This window comes from Meriones unguiculatus, chromosome 14 (genome assembly GCF_030254825.1).
Source record: "Meriones unguiculatus strain TT.TT164.6M chromosome 14, Bangor_MerUng_6.1, whole genome shotgun sequence".
NCBI lineage: Eukaryota > Metazoa > Chordata > Mammalia > Rodentia > Muridae > Meriones > Meriones unguiculatus.
The window spans coordinates 22,506,051-22,528,322 of NC_083361.1; the positions used below are offsets into that span (position 1 = coordinate 22,506,051).

The following is a 22,272-nucleotide window of genomic DNA, read 5'->3' on the forward strand; positions in this document are numbered from 1 at the left end:
ACCTATGTTTTCTTTGCCTATTCTTGAGAAGTTTCCTCTGGATGGAGGAAGAAGTTGGCGGCAAGGACAGATGGAAAATGCTTGGCAAATGCCATCCTGGGTCCACTCACCTTCCCCAGTGTGGAGCTGCCCAGCCTCTTTCCCAAGCCCAGCTCAGGGACGCTGATGCTGGTGCAGCTCTGTGTTTACTCAATCCCTGCTTGTCTAATGAGAAAATTGCCAGCTTATCTTGTTCCTGCCGCTAATACCTGGATCTCATGCTATTCTCTCCCTATAAAGACTATGAAGGCTGAGTCAGAGTGATCTTCAGTCCAAATCCAGCTAGGTATTCCCAGCCCTTGGCTATGGTTTTCAGAAATTTTGTATGAGAATCCTAAGAATGGATGGGTCCCTGTGACTTGCTCTTGATTGTGGACATGATTATGAGTGGCTTCAGCCACCTTGCTCTTTATAACTTTGCCTATGGGATGAAGAAGCTATGACGTGGTTTCCTAGGGAATAGCATGATTTCTAGTGCTTCATGGATTTCAGGTAAGGTCAGCTGCCACAGCAAATGCATTCTTAGTAGCATTAAAATATTTCTGGGGCAGATGGAAACCAAGACAGATTGATCCTTGGAATTTGTTGGCCAAAGGTCCTAGCTGAATAAACAAACTATGGGTTTAATGAGAGGTCCTGTCTTAAGGAATTTGGAAAGCAATCGAGGAAGACTCCCAAATGTCAATCTCTGGTCTGTGTATACCTGCACACATACACACATGAACATGCACACACACACCTGTCCCCATCCTCACAGGCTTCTTTTCACGTGTACTGAGCATAATGAATGGGTGTCCTGGAAGTGGCGTCAGTACTGAATGTTTGTGTGTGTGTGTGTGTGTGTGTGTGTGTGTGTGTGTCAACTTGGCACAAGTTAGAGTCATCAGAGATGAAGGTGCTTCCGTTGAGAAAATGCCTCCATGAGATCCAGCAGGAAGGCATTTTCCAATTAGTGAGTGATCAGTTAGGGAGGGCACAGCTCATGGAGGGTGGTGCCATCCTTGGGTACCTGAGCTCTATAAGAAAGCAGGCTGAGCAAGCACGGGAAGCAAGCCAGTAATTTCCATCACCTCTGCATTAGCTCCTGCTTCAAGGTTCCATCCCTGCTTGAGTTCCTGCCCTGATTTCCTCCAGTGATGGACTCTGGTCTGGAAGTGTAAACCAAATAAACCCTTTCCTCCCCAACTTGCTTTTTCATCATGGTGTTTTCACTGAAGCAATGGAAACCCTAACTAAGACAAGGGGTGACTTAAGCTAGGTGAAATTTCATGTCTATCCAGAACCCAGGCTCCTCCTGAGTTGTGGCTCTGTCTTCCCAAATGTTGCTGTGATGTCTCCCAAAGAGCACAGGACTAGGACAAGCTGGTGACAGCACCACATCGAGATAATTCTAAGTATCTGAATAGGGAACGATGGAGAGAAGAGGCTGGTGTGGGAGGTCAGATGGGACAGGACTAGACCCATTTCACCAGCATCCCATTGACTGAAAATTGGCCATGTGGTCACAAAGAAGAGGGAGGCAGTCTGAGGCATGTAGGCCAGCTGTGTGCTGAAAAGGATGAGACATCAGGTTTTCTACATGTCCATCTAGGACCTAGATTCTAGGTGGGTATTAAAACTGCTGTTTTGTAGTAGCCAGGTACAGTGGTGCATCCTTGTCAATCCCAGCCCTCAGGGAGGCTGAGGCAGGCAGATCGCTGTGAGTTTGAGGCCAGCCTGGTCTACAAAAGCGAGTCTAGGACAGAAAAGACTACACAGAGAAACCCTGTCTTGAAAAACCAAAACCAACCAACCAAACCAAAACCAATAAAAAATAATCCCAGCTATTTTGTAGGACAGCCTCTCATCCCTATTCTTCACAAATAACTGTTTAAAATTATATTCTTTTACCCTAGCTAGAGGAAACACTCTAGGAGGTATAATTATCCTTTGGAGAGAGGACAGCAGCCTTGAGGTGGAAGTGTGTCCTCGTGTCCGAACTCGAACTCATGTCTATGACTCAGCATCCTTTTAGTTGGTGTCAACTTTCAAGAATACCACAGCTGAGACAGCAAATTATATAGCTATCATGGCACAGGGCATGGAAGAGAATGCAAGGTTGTGTGAGGGTGCCGAAACAGCTGAAAAGTAACCATAAAAGATTTCATAGAGACTTTTTTTTTATTTTAAAATTCTGCATCTGAAAACACAGTATGGCAGAAAGCATCTATGTACACCTGTGGTGTTTTTGGTATAATACAGTATTTAATAATCCACTGTTTTCTGCAAAAAAAAAATGTTGCTTTGTTGGACAGAAAGAAATTCCCCTAGACAGAAATACAGCTAAGGCACAATTTTGTTGTTGTTTTCTGCTAAATGAAAAGACAAGAAAGAGGCAAATATGGGTAACACAATTGCGAGAACTGGACTCTACCTTGATGAAAAGTATTCAGATGATTGGAATTTTGATTATTGGTCAAATTCAGATAGTTTAATATTTCTTAAAATACTCCTTTAAATAAATAGCAAAATATCTACATCTTTCAACATGTGCCATGTGAATTCTTTCTTATTTTTTAAACTTTTATTTACAGATTCTCTTTTTTAAAATCAATACATTACAAAATATTTCTGTACAGTTTTATGTGTATTATGATCTATAACAAAATAGTTATTTTTAAAAACTATATCGCCACGTGTCTTTGAAAACAAAGAAGGAGGCAGTAATAACTTATCTTGAGGCCTCTAAAACAAACATCTGGACAAATGCTACCGACGACATAAGAGTCTCTTTTTTTTTTCCTTTAAAAGAAAAGATGGATAAAGACAATTGCGCTCAATACCAGCGAGTTTCCTATGAAAACCCTGGGGTTGTCTTTGGCCTCCATCAGCACTGGAGCGATGGAAGGGTTCAAGGTTGAATCTGAAGGAGGGAGTGGGCCATGCCTTCGGAACATGGCTCATCTACTGGGAATATTTAATGCTGTTACTTTCCAGGCAAGACAGATGAAGAAATAAACTGAGGAATACTCCTGATTTACCCTTGAATGGAGTACCTAAATTCACTGGGTCTTGGGGGAATGGAGGACTGGAAAGCTGTGGGGAGCATCTTGCTGGTGATGCCAGCGACTGCCACGGCAGCACGTTTAGGAGAGTGCCTCAGAACTGCACAAGCACCCGAGACTTCATTTTGCCCATAGGAGAAAAATACAAGAACATTTTTTTCTTAAAGACGACATTTAAGCCATTCCTAGTGCATCTGTAGGCTACAGATTGGCAGTCCCTTTGCTCAGGAGGCCGCCACACATGCAGGCTTCAAGATGCTCTCTCTTCTGTGATGGTGGGGGAAATTAGAGGGGGAGGATGTCAGCTTTCCAAAAATAATTTTAAGGCCACATTTCAAAAAGGAGAAACCTAAGGCTTTTTGAAAGGGGTGGAGATGAAGGTGGGAGGTAGGAGGAAAATGTAGAAAGGAGAAGATGGTGCTGGGAGCAGGGCTGGGGTGGGGTGGAGGGGGGATGCAGTGCCTGCTTCCTGGTGATGTTCGCATGCTGAGGCTGTGAGAATATTCCCAGCCAAGTGAGGGGAGAAGAGAGGCCACTTTCTCCCTCTGTGGGGCTTGGCAAGAACAGAACCAAAGACAACAGGAGGGATAGACACAGGTGGTGGGTGGGATGACAGCCCTCCTCAGTCTTAAGAGGGTCCTGTAGAGTATTTTGTTCATAAACTTAAAAAAAATGCACACACTTGTAAGAGAAAGGAGGAGAAAGAGAGAGGGAAGAGGAGGAAGGAGAAGGGACAGACAGAGACAGAGAGAGACACACACAGAGAGAGAAAATGAATGAATTTGCATAGATTATACATTCAGCTCCAGCATGGTTAGCCACCTTCATTCCACCCCGTCCCCAGGTAAACTTCTCAGCAGACATTGAGGTAGTGCCTGGGGTTGACCCTTGGGCAAAATAAGGTAACTGAGGCAGAAGCAAAGAAGACTACTTGTGAGCCAGCACAGGCCCCACTGTGGTTTCTGAAGAACCTTCCAGCATGGTGGCAGCATGGTGGCAGCATGGCAACTCAGATGTGGACTCTGGAGTGGGTCCTAGGGCTCCCCAGCCTCATCTCCTGGAGGGCACCATTGCAATCTCTGCTCAGTTTGATGGGATACGGGAAGGCGGGGACCTGGGCAGACTCTTTGTGTCTGAGGCGCCACCTCAGACCCCAGGTTGCATTTTTCCTTCTTCAGCACAAACCAGAGCAGCCCATGAGCCAGCCCTCCTGCCTAAGACAGGCTGTCTGAGAAAAGAACGACCAAGCAGAAACCTTGAGTCCTCCACAGTTTAGTATGAGCTGTTCCTTTTGCACTCTTACCCTTGGCTCTTTCCTTCATTTAAACCACTACCTTCCCAGAAAGAAGACTTTGCCCAAGAAGACGTGCACAACTGTGGAGTTTTACTTTGCCCACATATTAAAAAAAAAAATGAAAGAATAGGTTGCCAATAATGAAAAACTAGATTTCTTATTAAACAAAAAATCGAACAAACAGGAACTGGATGTCTGGTTTCCTTTAGAAGGTAGAAGACTCACTGCAATGAGTTTCACTTGCTTACTTGCTTTGATAGGCTGGGAGCTGAGCCACAGCTGCTCTTCTTACTGGAGGGGTCACGTGTATGTCAGTAAGAACACACTCCCCACCACTCCACTTTTTTTTCTTTCACCCATGGTTTTACCCATCTATGCTTGTGTCCTGGACCTCATTATGCTTCGATGACCCCTGCAGTAGAGTTTCTCTGGCCTGGAAAGCCTTCTCGGCACGCTCAAGCTGATGGGGATGACACTAGTTTCCAGTCTATCATTAAAGCTCTCAGGAACTGCTGATCTGAACCCTCATGAACCTGGTTGAAAATGTTTTTTTTTCTTCTTCATAGGCACTGATTACTCTTTTCTGCTATGGAATGTCTTGGGAGAGAGTCCATAGCTTCAGTCAGCATCCTCTATCATCTCTCTGAAAACCAGACAACATGAAGGAGGTATGTTTTGTGAACACCCAGGCACACATCCGAACTCCGTTGGAGTGTGCGTACGTACATGTGTGTGCGCGAATGTGTACATGCATCTCTCTCTCCCCTCCCCCCGTATTTGTGTGCCCCTGTTTATACCCTCTAACTTAACTTAAATTAAAAGGTTAAACGACAATGATAAATGAAACCAGGAGCCCTCCTGATCTCCACCAGAAAGACCCTTGTGGAAGGGAAAAAGGACTGCATTGTTAAAGCAAGGAGGCATTGCAAGTTGCTCCCTTCCTTCTTGGAGACTTGCAGCTTTCTGAACAGCCTAGGAAATAGGCTTTGGGAGGGGTAGTTGCCAAATGGCATGGAGAGGTGCTATCTAAAATACTTCTCCCCATAAGGGATACCCAGCTTCCCTCTCAGCCTTCCAGACACTCTGGGACTTGGTTAGCAGTTAAGCCCATGCTTCTTGTTTCTGCAGACTTTAAGGTTCCCAGAGATGACATTTCTGTGCTTTTAAAACCCTCAGGAAGCCATCTACCAAGGTTGTTGTTTCACCAATGGTCTCCAACAAAGACACTGTTTTCAGGCAGGAAGACACCAAGAAATAAGGACTTATGCCATTTCCATTGGAAAATATTCTTAAAGTACACTGAACTTGTTTTAAATTCTCTCTCTCACTAAAAGCAAAATTATTCTCTGGTTCCCAAAACACAGTAAACACATACCCCTAAATTAGTTGTGGTGAGTGAAGAAGGAGCTCAAGGGGTGCAAAGTGGCCCCAGAGTACGTCGGCTTGGCATTTCCAAGTAGTTACAAGGTGAAAAATGTCACTGAGTGTCACTTGGTCAGGACGGACCTTGTCTCAGAGTCTGTGGTTCCTAGAGTATATAGGGACCTTTCAGGACAGAATACACAAATCTCTAGAACAAGAGAAGTAAAGGGGGAACTCCCAGAGGTCCCACAGTCCCAGGGAAACTTTGACCAAGGCAAAAGCTGGGGGACCAGGCTCACAGTTCTCACAGGTTTGTAAAACCAATGCAGATCCAATGGGTTTTTAGAGGAAGCCACCTGATGGCTCCAGAACCAGCACAGACAGCAGTCATCTGCTAAGCTCCCCTGGCCGGGTCTGACCCCACCCTCCCTCCTAAGACCTATCACTCTTGGAAGGAGCCTGTCTGCTACTCATAGCTTATCCTCATGGTTAAACTGGTTAGGAGAAGCCTGAGGTGGGGCAATTGGGTGGACCTAGAGTTCTATACCCACCACACCTCTCCCTCACATCCTTGTTCACGAGCCTGGGGCCAGGGGAACGGGTGGGGGGACTCAGGTGTTCCAATGCTTTTGAATTTAGAGGGACAGATGAGACCAACACCCGGATAAGCAAAAGGGAGGTTCCAGCCATCCAAGCTGGCCCGCTTGCTGACGGTGTGGGTGCTGGTTGAAACTGTGCCGTGGTTTATAACACTCCTACTTTGTTCTCAGAACCAGAAGGGTGTAGGATGGACACTGAGAGACAGAAAGGGCAGAGTGAGAGAGGAAGGTAGGCAAACCAGGGAAGGGAGGGGGAGGGGAGCCTTTTGTGAATAAAGGCAATTTCAGTTAGTAAGATAACATAATCGACAAGCTGCAAAAACAGCACCTACTAATTAGTCATTGACTAAAACATATAAATAATAAATATCAAGGGTCCCTTCTCTATGCCCGCCATGTTAGAATGGAGAGGGGCTGTGCCCTAGATGCGTCATCAAGGGGGACTTAAGTACCTTATCCATTCTGGGAGAGATACAAGGATGGGTGAAACTTTCCCCAGATAATTGTCTTTTGGAGGACTCAAGGAGGAAGGTGACTTCCTCAATCCCCACTGAATACACATGGCAAGAAAACCCTTGGGTTTCTGGTAACTCAGGCAACATGAATAACACTATTTTTTTTTTGAACTACCTTCCCACTTTTGAAACTCAACCTTCCTTTTCTATGGTGTGGCCAGACTGAGCCTGTTGGCACCCTAGGCAAGGAAGGATATGAAATTACAGACCCTTCCTGAAATGTTTGTTCCTGCGTGGGAGAAGTCTGATCCAAGCAGTTTGGTCACAGCCAACAGCACCAAGCGCACAGTTCACAAAGGTTTGGGGTACCTGACCTCAGAGCATAAGGGGCGTTACTATGCAGCCATCCAGCTCAGAATCTCAGGTCCAGATAATCCTCTTTGAGATTCAGAGCCCAGGTTCTGCATTACTCCCACTTTCAAGTACCAAAGAGGCCACAGGAGCTGTCTCCCAGGGACAAGGTAGGAGAATTGAAGCTCAGGCTCTAAATGCTTTTTGCTGTTCTTGTTACCATTTGTGACAGCCTTGGAAGAGGCTGACCTGGACAGATGAAAAGTTGGCAGTCACATGTCTGGGGGACCTTGGCTGTTTCACATCAGAAGGATTTCCTGAACCTCTGGCTTTCAGCTCACTGAGTGGCAACAGGAACCCTCAGATTCTCCCCCATCTCGGCCTCCCTGGGAAGGCTTGGAGTGTGGCCTCCAGCAGCTTGTTAAGTTTAGCATGAGTACAAGGTTTCCCAGCCACAGAAACGAAGAGCTTAATGGAAGGGAAGGGATGGAGATCCCACCCTTGCTCAGGGCAGTGCTTGTCAAACTGGCTTGAACAGAGCCCTTGGGTTCAGAAGAGGTACCTTAGAGATGCCCTTGGTAGAGGACCACCTGGTGGGCTGAGTTTCAAGAAGGAACCTCACACACCTCAGCATCAACCAGAGCAGCCTGGATTTCATCCAGGTCTTGCCCTTTCACCTCCGACTGTGCTGAGTAAACAAAGTTCTGCTGCTCAAAATAAAAGTTGAAAACTCACTTGTTGGGGGGACAAGTGCAGGCCATTGGAGGGAGAGAACAGGACCCTGGAGAACTGAGAAGCAACCAGAAGAAGGGAGACCACTGTGGCCCTAGGACTGAGTCACCTCCCTCAAGCTGTATTTGCCAGCTTGACAAATACAGGCTGACTCTTCTCTGGCCTCCAAACCCTCTCTCCATCATCCTGCAGTCAGCAGAGGTCCTTGTACAAAAGGCATGCCCTCTGTACAAGGTCAGAGACTGGGGTCTGAGCTCCATCGGTCCCACGTGGCCGCTGCTACCTGAGCCGGCCATCAGGCTTGACTGCCCCCAGCTCTGACTTGGGATCGGGGCTGAAGGAGCTCCAAGCTGTCTGGCTGCACGCCTGCATGACTGGGCAGGCGGTGGGACCTGTGGCACAGATGTCCACGGCAGTCCAGGTCCCACCTACCAGCGAGTCCAGCCAGTTTTCCAGTGCCGTGCCAACGAAGGCTGCATTCTTCCGGGCCTGCTCCACGTGGGAAGGATCGATGGGCAGGCTGAGGACCGGGTTCAGGCTCTGGAAACTCTGCTCCATGTAGGCACTGCGAGGTGGCCCGTTGTGCAGCTTCAATGCCTCCTCTGAAAGCCAAAGGGAACAATGGTGTGCTTAGAAGAATCATCAACCAGGTGTCTACTTGCTGTGAACCGGAGCAGCGAGGCATGCTGGGTATCAGCTCGCTGAACTCACTGTCATGTGTACAGCACATGGTACACTGACTTACTGGCACATGCTTATGGCCCATCTTCAGTGGTCCAGGCATTTAACAATTCAACAATACATCCTTTAAAGATTTACTTTTACTTATGTGTAGTGTGCCTGTGCACATACACATGTGTATATGAGAGTCTCCTTCCACCACGTGGGTCCTAGGGCAAGTGCCTTTACCCACTGTCTTAATGGCCACCTTACTGTGATTTTTGAGGCAAGTCTCTTACTGAATCCGCATCGCATCTCTCCAGTTAGGCTGTCTGGTGGTGAGCTCCGGGGATCTGAATGAACAGCACCCAGCACCAGGGTCACAGGCACATGCCTCCACACCTGGCTTTTATGTGGGTGCTGCGGACGCAAACCCAGGTCCCCAGGTTTGATGGCAAGTGTGTCACAGACCCAGCTACCCCACCCCCCCCAAGTCCCTCAACGCTTCATTTCTCAGCATCTACTCTGTGCTAAACCTCTGTGGTCTGAAAGACGATCAGTGATTCACTTCTTGGACACAGATATGCTAAATGCAGTGACCAGACTCTGGTCACAGAGAGGCGGGGCTACAGCGACATCCACACACAGCAGGTTCAGAGCGGAGAAAGGTTGACAATGGCAAGGAAAGAAACAAGTGGGTAATGAAGGTCATTTCAAGCAGTGACAAATGTCATGAGGTTGGGTACACAGGGAACTAGCCCGGCACAGTAGGGGTCTTCAGCCAGAGGCAGCCCATTTTCTGTTTTTATGAAGTTCCGTAGGAACATGGTTCTGCCTGCTTGCTGACGTATTCTCTATGGCTTCCCTGGTACTCTAGTGGATGTGTGTAGTTAAGACGGAGGCAGCGTTTTTCCCTGAAAATATTCACTACATATCACTTATTGGAATTGTTTGCTAGGCTCTGTCTTGTAGAGGGGTCTGGGATAGGTAGGGGAGCCTTCCCTGAGGAGGTGACATTTGAATGAAGTGTTGATTGATATTTATAAGGTCAGAGAGGAGAATTCCAGGTAGAGGGAACAGCAAATGTGAAGCTTCCTTACCAAATCACATAATGAAGTTGGAGTCAACCTGAACTCAAATTTGTTGGCCTCAGGGAGTGGCTTAGCTCTGGGCTGCCAAGCGACTGCCATGAGCTCCGAAGAAGCTGCAGGTTCCTGCTTCCCGGCAGCCTGAGCCAAAGCATGGTGCGTGAACTTAGCGCTACAAAGTGGGCCACAGTTAGGTGGGGTGCCCTCTTAACAGCTCTGTCTTGTGGATCACCTCCTGGATAACAGCCTTTCCGCCTGTGAGATCTAGTTGGGCTGTCTGGTGTCACTACCCAAATCTCACATAGAAGGTACGTGAAGTCTGACTTGCGCCCCAGCTTCCTCATTGATAAGATGGCCCTCTCGTCTTATCAGTGAGCCCCACCCCCCGCACTGTCCCTCCCATGTAACTCCGAGGGTAGTGCATTGACTTACAACGTTCTGCTCACGGTGCTTGAAGGGAAGTTCCACACTATTCTTGTTGGTTTTTATTACTTTATGATCCTCTCACCCAAAAAACTATAGGGCTGGTTCTTATCTTGTTCATTTTATAGATGAGGAAAAGGATGCTATAATCAGTTCAATCCGGAGAGAGCTAACTCCAAAGCCATGCTGCTCACCACGATGCTCTGTGAAGGTCTGACAACAAGCTCATAGCTAAAGCAGGGGTGCCGTCTTTCCATGTCGGCAGCAACATTTCAAAAGCTTGCTGTCCCCAAATAACAAATGGGGACATTCAGCTTGGCACCATTTAGTTAGACCAAGGAGGCTTGGCTACAAGTTCATATAGTTTGTAATCAAAGCAAGGGACACAGAAGAGGACGGTTGAGTCTCCCTAGGGCTAAAAGGAGGAACAAGGAAATTCTAAGAGTTTGTGGATGAAGGAGATAAACAAGATGTTTCCTATTTGAAGAGGTTCTTATCCTTGGTGAAATAAAATTTCCACAAGTCAGGTTTTGGTCATAGCCAGGAAACTGGAAGACAGGCAGCACCCACATTATGTGCCAGGAGAACAGGGTCTTCTGTCTTTAACACATGTCCTAATTTCTTTATGAGAGTCTCTCTGTGCTTCTACCCTGCAGAGGTAGAAGCAGGCAATTGAGAGACGCTCAGGCCAACAAAAGGGGGAACAATTCCAAGCTAAAAGAACAGCTAATAGACACTGAGATGTTGGGAGCAAAATACTGTGGTTGATGCAGGGAAAAAAACAAACCACACCGCTTTATGAGGATTGAGGTTAATGTGAGAAATGGCATTATGGCATCAGCTCGGATGCTTTTGCCTCCATAATTAAATTTTCCTCAATTCCACCTCATCAGATTTCTTCAGATTACCAGGGACGCATCAATAGCAAATTACTCAAGATGAATCATTTCACAAATTGCATTACTCCCACCTCACTGTTCCTTGTCTCATTAACAAATACAATTACTGTCGACAGGGGAACTGCTTCCCTGGGGTAAAACTGACCCCAAGGTCTTTCTGGGAATGGTGGGGACGGCTCCCATCTCCTTGGAAATCACAGAAGGAAAGATCCCACCAGCAGGGCCTTGCGCTTCTTTCTTGGGCTGGGGGTGATTAGGAACAGCTTTTTTGCTGTCTCACATCTGTACCTGAGGCAGGGAAGAGGTGGGATTCTCATCTCTCTTCTTCACACTTAGCTTTTGGGTCTTTAAGGATGTGAAAGGAAGACCCGAGAAGGGAAACTTGAAGACAGTAAGTAGGTGGTCTCTGTCTTGGCTAATTCTGGAGCAGAGGCCTAGACTTCAGTCTCAGGAAAATACCAGGGGTCTAGGTAGGCATTGGCTTGTTTAGCACAAACACCTAGCAGAAGCTGCCAGAATTCATGCCAAAGCCCTGTTTTCAGGATTGCAGGCACGCATCACACATCTAAGTCTTTCTGGCCTATGTTACTGGGATAGCACATGGTGCCTGCTAAGACTGCTTCCCACTAAGCAGGAAGTATGTATCTAGTATGTATCCAAGTCCTGTGTATCTAGCTCCTGGGCTTGTGTTGTGTAACACACAGATGGACCATCCAGATACAGATCTATCTCCGTATCTCAGGGAAGCCCCTGAAGGGAAACTGTGTCCTGGACATGCCCACATTGTTCTTCTTGTCATCATCCCTTAAGCAACACTCACAGCTATGTGCATATATTCATCTTGCATTAGGTACTATGGGCCATCTAGAGATGATTTGCAGTAAACAGGAGAATGCACAGGTTATAGGCATTCTATAGGTTATAGGTTATAGTGCCCTTTTCTATAAGGCACTGACACATCTGCAGTTTTTAACAATCAAGAAAGAATATGGAACCGATTCTCTATAGACAACAAGGGGTGGCTGTACTGGGAACCCCAGATACCCTATTTCTATGAGTCTGTCTTATGAGCCCGGGCACATGTAATTTCATGTTCCAAAAATCTGCCTTGTGGCACTTTCTGCAATAATGCCATCACCAGACAACAGGAGGTACTGTGTTCAGGGCAGTGTGGTCCCTGCACTGTGGAATCTCTGTGGCTGGCAGCTCGCACACACTGACTTAGAAAGCTACCAAGGCCTGCTTGGTACGGAATGCACCATAGCATCGTAACTGCCTTTCTGTGCTTTCTGACACATGCTTGCGCTTATGATTTAACACAGCAAAAGAAAAGCTCCAGCTGTCCACAGTGGTCACTACTGAAGGGTAAGAATTTAGAAAAAAAAATATTTTATTGACAAAAAAGTGCAGGAAAAGTAGAAAAACAAGTGTAAACCCTTTGCCTAGAATAAAAACAAGTGGTCATTAGGGGTCCAGCGTCCCTCTCTCCATCCTCTGCGCTCACTGGAAGCAATGGTCAGAGTGTATGCGAATAGCCTCCTTCTCTCTCTTTCAGCTCCCTGCTGACACATGAATCCTGAAATAACGACTATATCATTGACTTTTCCTGGTTTTGAACCTTAAGTGGAGCACTCCTAAGCATAGATTACTCTGTGATCAGTTTTCCTTGCCCATCATGTGTTACAGTTGCACGTGGCTGGCCTTTACCGCTGTCTTCATTACATGGGACCCTACCGTGCAAGCAGACTGCACGCTGTCCTTTTGCGTGAGGGAGACTTGTGGGTAGTTTGTGGTCTTCTGTTACTGTGACAAATTCTGCTAGAATTCTCACCTTGCCTCTGCCGAGGCCTACAGCTGCAAATGGGACTGCTGTGTGGTGGGTGTATGCATGTTAAGCACGAGAAGGTGTTCACCCATCCCTAAACTCATCCTACATGCTCAGTTCTCAGAAGCCTTGGCTAGATGCCCGTGCAACCCAGCCTGCCCGTGACACCGCCTGGCTGTCACAGGCACACAGTAATCTCCCACTCTGAAACTCCTTTTGGCTTCTAATTTTTCATTATTACCTCTCATTAATAACAAGAATAACGTTTTTTTTTAAATTATACATATGTGAAGAATTCACTTTTTCTTTCTCTTTCTTTTCCTCTTTTTAGAACTCTTTCTTGTTCATTTCTCTTTCCTTTCCTCTCCGTTTTATAGCTGCCAATGCCAGTCATCATCTTCAGGGGATAAATGGTTCTGATTTGTAAGCCACACAGTCTGTGTCCTGACTGTTGGAGTCTACCACAGAAGCCCCAAAGCAGACACAGGTCCTGTGTCCATCAGTGCTCATGGCCACGTTCCTGTAAGACATTGTCTATAAAGACCAGAAATGGCCATAGTTGACTGGGCTTATTATTTGCCAAACTCTTGTTTATGGGATTTATTCTTGTACGTTTTGGGGAGCAAATGTCTTCCACCAGTGTGTGGCTTCTCCTTTTTACTTAGGGCATCACGTTTTCTATGAGCATAATTTCATCTGTAATTAAATCAAAACAGCCAGGAAGCCATGCTAAAACACAGTGTGTGCCTAGGATTAGTCCCCATCTTGTCTTAAATATGAGCAGAGCCTTGTGGCAGTCCAGTGGGCCAACAGCTGATAAATATCCACACAGATGGCATTGTCTCTATGTACAGGGAGGAAATGAGCCAGCTCTATAGGGTAAACAAGTAGGAAAAAGAAAAACCCAAATGGGGAAGCTTTGCTGTCTGCAAGGTAGCCTGTTCCTGGACGGGCCAGGGATTCTGGGGATCATGGAGATAGACTCTCTCCTGAGGGTACTCACCTGGTTTGATGGGCTGCTTGTTGGAGAAGGTCAGGGGTGCGACAAGGAATTTGGTCTCTGCAACCGGCACCCAGTGATGGAGAATCTTTACTGTCCAGACCCCGGGCCTCAAGGGCAGATTCAGAGGGGGTTTGTAGTGTGTGAATTCCGCGGTGGACTCAATTAGGATATCATAGGTGGCTGCGATTACATTGACGGGATCCACCCAAATTACAGTCACGGTCACATTGGGGCCCTTCCCCCACTTCTGCATTCCCACTGGCTCATCCATGGGCCCCAAGAGACCACCGAAGTTCCGGAATAGCCGCTCCTTGGCATCCCAGTCAGTGCCAACCTGAAACAGGAAAAGAAATGTTGAAACCAGAGTCGCAGAAAGGTCTAGGATCTTGCTTGGATGGTTGCACATACCCATTTCACTGATGAGGAGCCTGAGACTCCGACTCACATGGTACTCTTAGTTACACAGTCAGTAGGCAGAAGGCATGGAACTTCTGCCTGGACTGAGACTCCAGTGCCCAAACGTCCTTCATTAAACCAGTGTCCCTCTGTGCCAAAGCCATGCTGTGTTCTTTGACTCAAAATCCCAAACCCTTGCATTGAATGCAAGTATAAATGGACATAACACTGCATTCCAAGTAACACCCTGACACTCAGCCCATGAGGCTAGGTTCCTATTGGGTCTCTGGTTCTACAAATGGCACACTGAAATTGGTGTGCTCCTTCTGAATAAGGATGGAGCCCTGGCTTTGGAGCAACCCATCAGATGCTTGGAAACAGAGCCTAGCAACCTGTGTCACTGCAGCAGGGAGATCCAACTTTGACATCTCCAAGGCATTCTGCTCTGGATCTGGAGATGGGACATGCCTTACGTCTACCCTTCCCACACACTGGCAGGGTGGCTGGGCGGCAAGCCTCTTCGCTTTTCTCCTTCAGCTCTTCCACCCTCAAGGCCCTCTGCATTCTGGAGTCAGGGAGCAGCCACATGCTGCCTCACTGCTTGGAGCTTCTCACTGTCCCTGGGTCTGAGCTAACTGTTCCACTGTGGTCCCAGGCTTTCCTCGTCTCCACCCCCATCTACCTCTTCTGCTCCATATGCGCCTTCTTTCAGTCCTAATTTACCAAGCCACCCCTCCCCATCGTGAGCCATCTTCCCTGCCTGGAAGGCCCTATCTTCTTATGCCTTTGCATAGCCAGTTCTTATCTGAGAGGTCTACCTAAGACTCTCTCACTACCACAGCACACCCCTTCCCTCTGCTGTAATGTAGGTCCTGTGAGAAGAGCCTACTCCATGTGGATCACAACTGTTTCATGGTTCTCACTCTCACTAGTGGGCTGAGCATGTAATAGGTGTTCAAGCAATGTTTTCCCAGTAAGTAAGTGAATTGCTTGACAAAAGTGAATTAGCTACACAGAACCTTGATAGTGAGCTATGTTGAAATGAGGGATTTTCTTACTAGGAAAGGGGTGGGTGATGTTCTCTAAGAGGAATGACTTAGCACTTCTGAAGTCATCGCACACAGGCAGCTCAGTGGCAGATACCGAACACAATGTAAAGCTAGTGCTGTGTGTGTGTGTGTGTGTGTGTGTGTTTGTGTGTGCAGGTTGAGGTGAAGGTGGAGAAGGTTCTGTACACATACAGAAAATGGTAGCTGATTTCTTTTTCCGTGTTCTTGTTTGGAATTACTACCTATGCTCTTCAGCGAGGACACACAGTTCCACAGTCAACACTGCAGGCTTGCCTGGGCCAGGAGTGAGGTGGGGCACCTGGGGGCACTTGCTCGTGTGACATCCTCATCTGCTAAGGGGAGAACTTCGTCACTGTTCTCATTGTGCACATGGAGAGAATGCGTAGAATCAGTGACTTTGCTGTGGGAGTCCAAGAAGTCTATTAATAATGGGTCATCTATTTGTCTGTTTGTCCATCCATCTACTGCCATCCATCTGTCCATTACTGCATAAAATAAATAATTATTGCAGTGCGTATAATTTATTAATAAATAAACTTATTAATTAATTTATTTAATATTATCTATGTAGCATGAAACAGTCTTTCATGTATATATTTTCTCTATATCATCAACCAAGAAATCCATCCATCCACCCAACCACCACTCTATCATTCATTGGGCCATTATGCTAGAGAAATTTATCAGAGTTGACTATCTGTCACTATGTAAGATTCTGAGACTATGCTAATATCAAGGTACCCTTAACAGTTTATAAGTGGCTCCGTAGGGTTTCCTTCCTTCTTGCTCAATTCTGGACCTTTGCTACTAACTAAGAACAACTACAAAGGTTCTGCACATAAGGGTAGAAGGCTGGGGCCTCTGCTTCACGTACCTGCTCATGGAAGTACCGGCTGTCCTCTCACAAAGACTGCAGGACCCATAATGGAAACACTCACAAATTACTGGCCACGCTGTGGCCAACATCTCTTGTCACTGCCAGAGGTATCCAGTGACCCACCAGCAGGCTGATAAACAGGGGAAGCCCAGACACCAGGCATTCATCTCTTTAATGGGACATTAATGTCTTCAATAGGCTGCTTGGGCCCCCAGAACAGAATCCAACTGGAGCAACATCTAATTGCCCTGCTGACTCCAGTAATTTATGGAGCTGGCTGCCATAGCAGCTCAGAGCCAGTCAATCCCCATGGAACCTTCTTTTAAACATGCGTTTACAAGAGGCTCACCCATGCTTGCTTGACACGGGGATCTATTCAGTCAGGAGGCAGAGCAAAAAGACATGGCTACAATGAGTGGAGAAGGACCAGCAAGGGCATATAAGATGGTATGATTCCTCCCCTTGTACACCCAGACCCTCAAGTTACTTCATTTCAAAGGTCACTCTTCAGCCTCAACCTGGCACTCAAACTCATTTCTGTGGGTCGTGATTCCCATACTTCCTCCTCCTTCAAGCATTTCCCACCTCCAGGGGCAGTCACATTCACTCAAGAGTATTCAGCACCCACTGATGACCTGGCTCTTTTACTAATGTTATGTGTAGAGGATGCAGCAGTGAGTGACAGGCAGGTCCAGTTTTCTAGTGTGCAATCAAGAGATGCTCCTATCAGCATGATAACATTATAAGGTAGATTCTAAAAGAGACAACTAAGGAAGTAGCAGGTATAAGATGCTGCTATTGTGACAGGGAAGGTGCCTTCAAAGGTGCCTCTTTGGGTATAGATCAGAATGACTTAAAGACAAATGGTTGCAAAATATAGAATAACCTGTGAGAAAGCATTCTAGGTAAAGGGACATGAAAAACTCAAGTCAAGAATAAGAACATCTCGTTTGACAAAGATATGGAAAACGTAAGAGATACCGTGGTACCAGACAGAGCTGAAAAGGCAAATAGTAACCAGATCATGTGGGGACTTCTGGGCCTACACGCAGGGAAGATGTGAAAAGAATGTACCAGGAAAATATCTCCCAAACCAAAAACATTTCTAAAAGCTGATGTTATTGTGAATAGAAGGAAACAACATTCTTTGGAATCATACACTAGCCCCCTTAGCCATCTCTGGACATTTCTGTCTCCTCATACCCATCTATCCAAACACCTATCCATTATCCAACCACACTTCTGTGTATCTGTTCACCCATGTATCTATTAGTCCACATATCCATCCATCCATCCATCCATCCATCCATCCATCCATCCATCATCAGTCCATCTTATTGTCTACATGTACATTCATTTACAGGTCTGTCCATTTGTAACTCATCTTTCCATCTATGCCTGTCCATCCATCCCCCTACCCATCATCCATCATCATCCACCCCACTGTATACATTTCCATCCCTCATCTGTCTGTCCATCTGTCATCCATCAACCCATCTGTCCACTCACCCACCCATCTACCCTTCCATGCCTCCATACTCTATCCATTTGTTTGACAGTTCATCTAATTATCAATCAGCTACACCCATCTATTCATTCATTTATAAGGCCACAGGCCCACCTACTACTAAGACTAGGAACTAGCCCCTGTGTTAGGAACAAGGGGGGGAATAACAGCACATAATGAGACATGGAATTTGTGGCCAGTGAGATGTGGGATCAATTCTGTGATTTTCCATGTCTTAGCAGTTATTTAGAAAATAATTGGATGTCTATAAGCCTCACTTACTCAATCCATAAAATGGTACTAATGCCATGACTTCATGAGGAAGCTGTCTTGTTACTGGCTCATTACTAAAACCGGCTTAGAAGAAATCAATAGATGGGATGCAAAACTAAGAGAAGAGATTTTTACCCTAAAAAAAAAAAAAAGACCGTGCTTCCTGCTGATTCTGTTCAAAGATATTGGTACACCACTATACCTCTCTGTTTGCATTGTTTGTGATGCTGGTTCCAGTATGTTGGGCTAGGGGATTGTCTCCAGGAATAGAAGAAGTTCATCATCAGGGCTCTACAAACACCCTCTTCCTTCATTGCCAGCTCTAAGTGTAGGGTGAAGCACAGAGCCTGGCAAGAGAGCTGCAGGAGACAATTAAAACTCACACCGTTAGGCCTCTTACCTCAGAAAACTGAAGCCTCCCAAAGTCACTGGGGGGACTTGCGATCTTGAAGACTTTCTTTGGCATCATCCATGTCTCCAGTGTCTCCAGTTTGCTCACAGCAAGGTTGGTCACGTGGTGCTTGATCAGAAAGCCCTGGAAGCGGTCAGCAAGGAAGTAGAGATGGACAGACGCTGGGTGGCCCATTGGGTAGTACCTGAAACCACAGGATCAGGATATGAGGGTGTGTAGTGTCACCACGAGGCTCCCACACCCTACGGTGGTCTAACTCCTAGAACAGCCCCCGTTTGGCCATAATCTGTATTAGGCTGAAAGCTGCTATCTATGAACCTGGGGTCTAAGTGGCTTCAAATTAAACCAGAGTGACAAACGTAAAACATGCTGACTTTGGGAAAGTACAATAAAGAAAAGAAATCACTGCTTTTCAGTTCACAGACATCTATGGAGTCCTCTGAGGCTGGGTACCAGAGACTGAAATGATGCCTGGGTACTTTTGCTGCTGCCTCTTCCTGCAGCCTCATTTCCTGTGCATTATTTGCATACATGTTGCCATGCGAGCTGGCTACTGTTGTGTGTATGAAGGTGCATGGGCATGCGTGTGGAGGCTGACTGTGACCATGGATGTCATTCCTTAGGTGCCTTCCACCTTGTTTCTAGAGGCAGGCTCTATCACCGAGCTGCAGTTTGTCAAGTAGGCCAGACTAGTTGGCTAGTCAGCCCGAGGGGCCTGCCTCTTTCTACCTCCACAGTGTTAAGATGACAAAGTACCTGCCACCATATCTGGCTTTTTAAATGTGGGTTATGGGGAACTGAACTCAGTTCGCAGTCATGAGGCAAGCATTTTACTGACAGAGCCATCTCTGTAGCCCCGTGAATATGATGTAGCTAGAATTGTACCGTCTATCCTATGCTTTGGCACCACCACTGGACTTCCTGTGCACCCTCACATCTCTGAAGATAAGATTGCATGTATCTGTGTAGATGATAGTGTGTTATGGTACACAGCATTTTATAGAACCAGTGATCTATTGACTGATAATAATAGATTGTAACATATCTGTTATTCTTTTGGAATTCATATTCATTCACACACACACACACACACACACACACACACACACACACACCCCACACACACACCCCTAAAACTCTTTATATCTGGTACCTAAAATTGTCAGGAACCCTGATTTATCTCCCTGCTGCTCTCTTCTTTAAGTGGGTGTCGATGAACCCACACTGTTTTTCTTTTTCTAAAAATCACTGCCAACACACACCTGCAAACACCCAGCCTCTCATAGGAAGCTGGTTTTACATGGCATGGCTTTGGTTTGCACAGGTTTTCTGGCTAGGAAGGGCTGGGAAGCTTAGCACACAGCAGAGGAGGAAGTGGGGAACAGAAAGCAGAAGGGAAGAGGGAGTTGTGGGGACCAGCAACTCTCCACTTGCGAAATAAAAAAAGCTGCTGCTTCTGCAGCGTGTAAATTGCACGGCACTAAGAGGCTGCTGTGGTTCCCTAATAACAGCGTTCCACAAATCACTGTCCCCTCTCTGCTAAATGCAGGCTTCCCTCTGCTTCCGATCTGGAGTTTTAAGTCTTTATGTCCAATTAGAATGGCTGGGGAAGCCTCCTTCCTGTGTTGGCGCATCTCTCGAAATCACTGGCTTGTTACTGGGGTGCCTCTGGGGCTCGGCAGGAAGGGTCTGCATCATCTTCAGACTGGGTCTCTGCGGCTCATGCTGGCACACTTTTGATGTGATTGTTGTGGGTGGGAAGCCTAGGCCACTGTGCTGTTGCCCTTGCTTGGCTATCTGTCAGGTGGTGTTTTCTCAGGGGACGGAGGGGTTGGGCATCTGTGCTGCCCACTGCTGCAGCCAAAAGCAACCGTGGAGCACTTGAGATGTGGGCACGATTTTTAATGTTTGTTTGTTCGCTAGTTTTAAATTTAACTTATGTATGTGTGGCACAGCTGTGTGTGTGTGCATGTGTGAAGGCGCTTATCCGTGTGTGTGTGTGTGTGTGTGTAGGCCAACGATGATGTAAGATGTCTTTCTCTATAACTCCCCAATTTACTTTTGAGGCCAGATCTCTTACTGAACCCAGACCTCATCAATTAGCTGGATCGACGGCCCAGTGAACCCCATGTTTCTTCCTGTCTCCCAGTGAACCCCATGTTTCTTCCTGTCTCCCAGTACTGGGATTAAGGGTGTGTGCTGCCACACTTGGCTTTGTATGTGGGTGCTAGGGATCTGAACTCAGGTCTTTACTCTTGAGTAATAAGCATTTTACCCACTAAACCATCTTCTCAGTCTTTCTATTTATTTATTTATTTATTTATTTATTTATTTATTTATTTATTATGTATACAGTACTCTGCCTGCATGTGCGCCTGCACATCAGAAGAGGGCATCAGATCTCATTACAGATGGATGTGAACCACCATGTGGATGCTGGGAATTGAACTCAGGACCTTTGGAAGAGCAATGGTGCTCTTAACCTATGAACCATCTCTCCAGCCCGAATTCCCCATTTTCTTATCTCCACTACCATATGCTGGGACTACAGGTGTGTGCCATCAGTTTTGGCTTCATTTTAGTTAGTTTAAATGAAAATGGTCAGTTGTGGGACTTAGGCCCCTTGAGATAGCCATGGAAGAGCCTGTGTTCTGCACAGATGTCTCTAAAGTCCCCTATCTCCAACATCTGGAGCACATGGAAGCCTTCTTTTCACTGGTGAGAAAGAGTTGTCTATTTTCCACCTCCTTGTTCATCTTTGGCCAATATCAAGTGAAGAGGTGCCATGGCTGTTCTGATCCAGGCCTTGCCACCCTTGCATCTGTCTTCCTGCCTTCTTTGGATTACCACGGGAGCATGCTTTAGCTAGCCTGTGGTTCGGCCAACAGTTCCCAGGTAAGAGCTGGAGAACCATCTTTCTGACCTGTAGCTGGCTGCAGATGCAGAGGGAAGGCAGGTCCAGACGAGGCAGGAAGATGGTCCCGCTGATTCGCGTGTGAACATGAAGGACATGCTTACAAATTCCCAGCCCTGGTCTGTCTGTTACAAGGCACTGTTCCAGCAGTCCATAGGTAATGCTCTGTTAGCGTTTGTTTTGTGCAGTGTGTGGCTAGAGGCAGAGGAGAGCTTGCTGCCTGGGAATCAAAGGAGGAAATATGTCCCGAAAGGAGTGGTCAATCATACTGAGTGTTATGGAATGTCAGGAACATGAGGGAAGGCTGCGTACAGGAGTAATCTGTTGCTTTATTGCATGCCTTTCCTTACTTTCTTTTGCGTGCTTGTGTCTGCCTCTCTGTGTGTATTTTTGGGTGAATGTGGACATGTACAGGTTGGTGAGTATATGCATAGTTTGTGTCAATGGAGGCCAAAGGACAGCCATGGGTATCATTCCTTGGGCACTTTCTGCCTTTCCATTGAGATGAGATCTCTTTTTTGGCCTAGAACTTTCCTTTGGTTGGGCTAGCTGGCCTGTGAGCCTCTCTGGAGGCTCCTTCCTCCATCTGTCTTCTCCTTCCTCTCAACACTGCTGGGACTATAGGCAGGTGTTCCAGTGCAGGCTGGAGAACCGAACTCAGCCTTCATGCTTGGGAGACAAGAGCTTTTCCCACTGAGCCATCTCCAGCAATGATCCCTGCTGTCTGACTCCACCCTCTGCTCTCCTGAGCACTGCCAGAGGCTGGCCCAAGCCGCCACAATGCCTCCATGGGGACCTGCAGGGATCACTTCACTGTCACACCGACTGCCTCCTTAGCAGCCACAGCACTGTGCTTCATTCTTGCAGCTGAACTCAAACCTCTCACCTGGATTGCAAAGCTCTGTCTTTCTCTGCTTGCTTTGCTCCCCTCTGCCCAAACCTACCACTTTCTGGGCTCCTGGGATGCACTGAGCTCAGTTGTGCCTCAGGGCCTTTGCACAGGACATTCTCTGGGCTGGGGATGCTCTTCTTCTCTGGTGGGTGTATGG

General features: G+C 46.8%; 1 protein-coding gene across 2 annotated transcripts in view; it reads right to left on the reverse strand.

Annotated features, from left to right (window-relative positions):
* Positions 1-2,180: 2,180 nt before the first annotated feature.
* The window catches only part of Xylt1 (xylosyltransferase 1), a 290,019-nt gene continuing 269,927 nt past the window's right edge, over positions 2,181-22,272 (reverse strand). For both annotated transcript variants that reach the window (XM_021657991.2, XM_021657990.2), the window contains exons 10-12: positions 18,298-18,493; positions 13,775-14,108; positions 2,181-8,478 (exon numbers count right to left, since the gene is read on the reverse strand). In XM_021657991.2, coding sequence (XP_021513666.1) covers positions 8,156-8,478; positions 13,775-14,108; positions 18,298-18,493 — 853 coding nt within the window. In that variant the 3' untranslated portion in view covers positions 2,181-8,155. The remainder of the gene's footprint in view (positions 8,479-13,774; positions 14,109-18,297; positions 18,494-22,272) is intronic.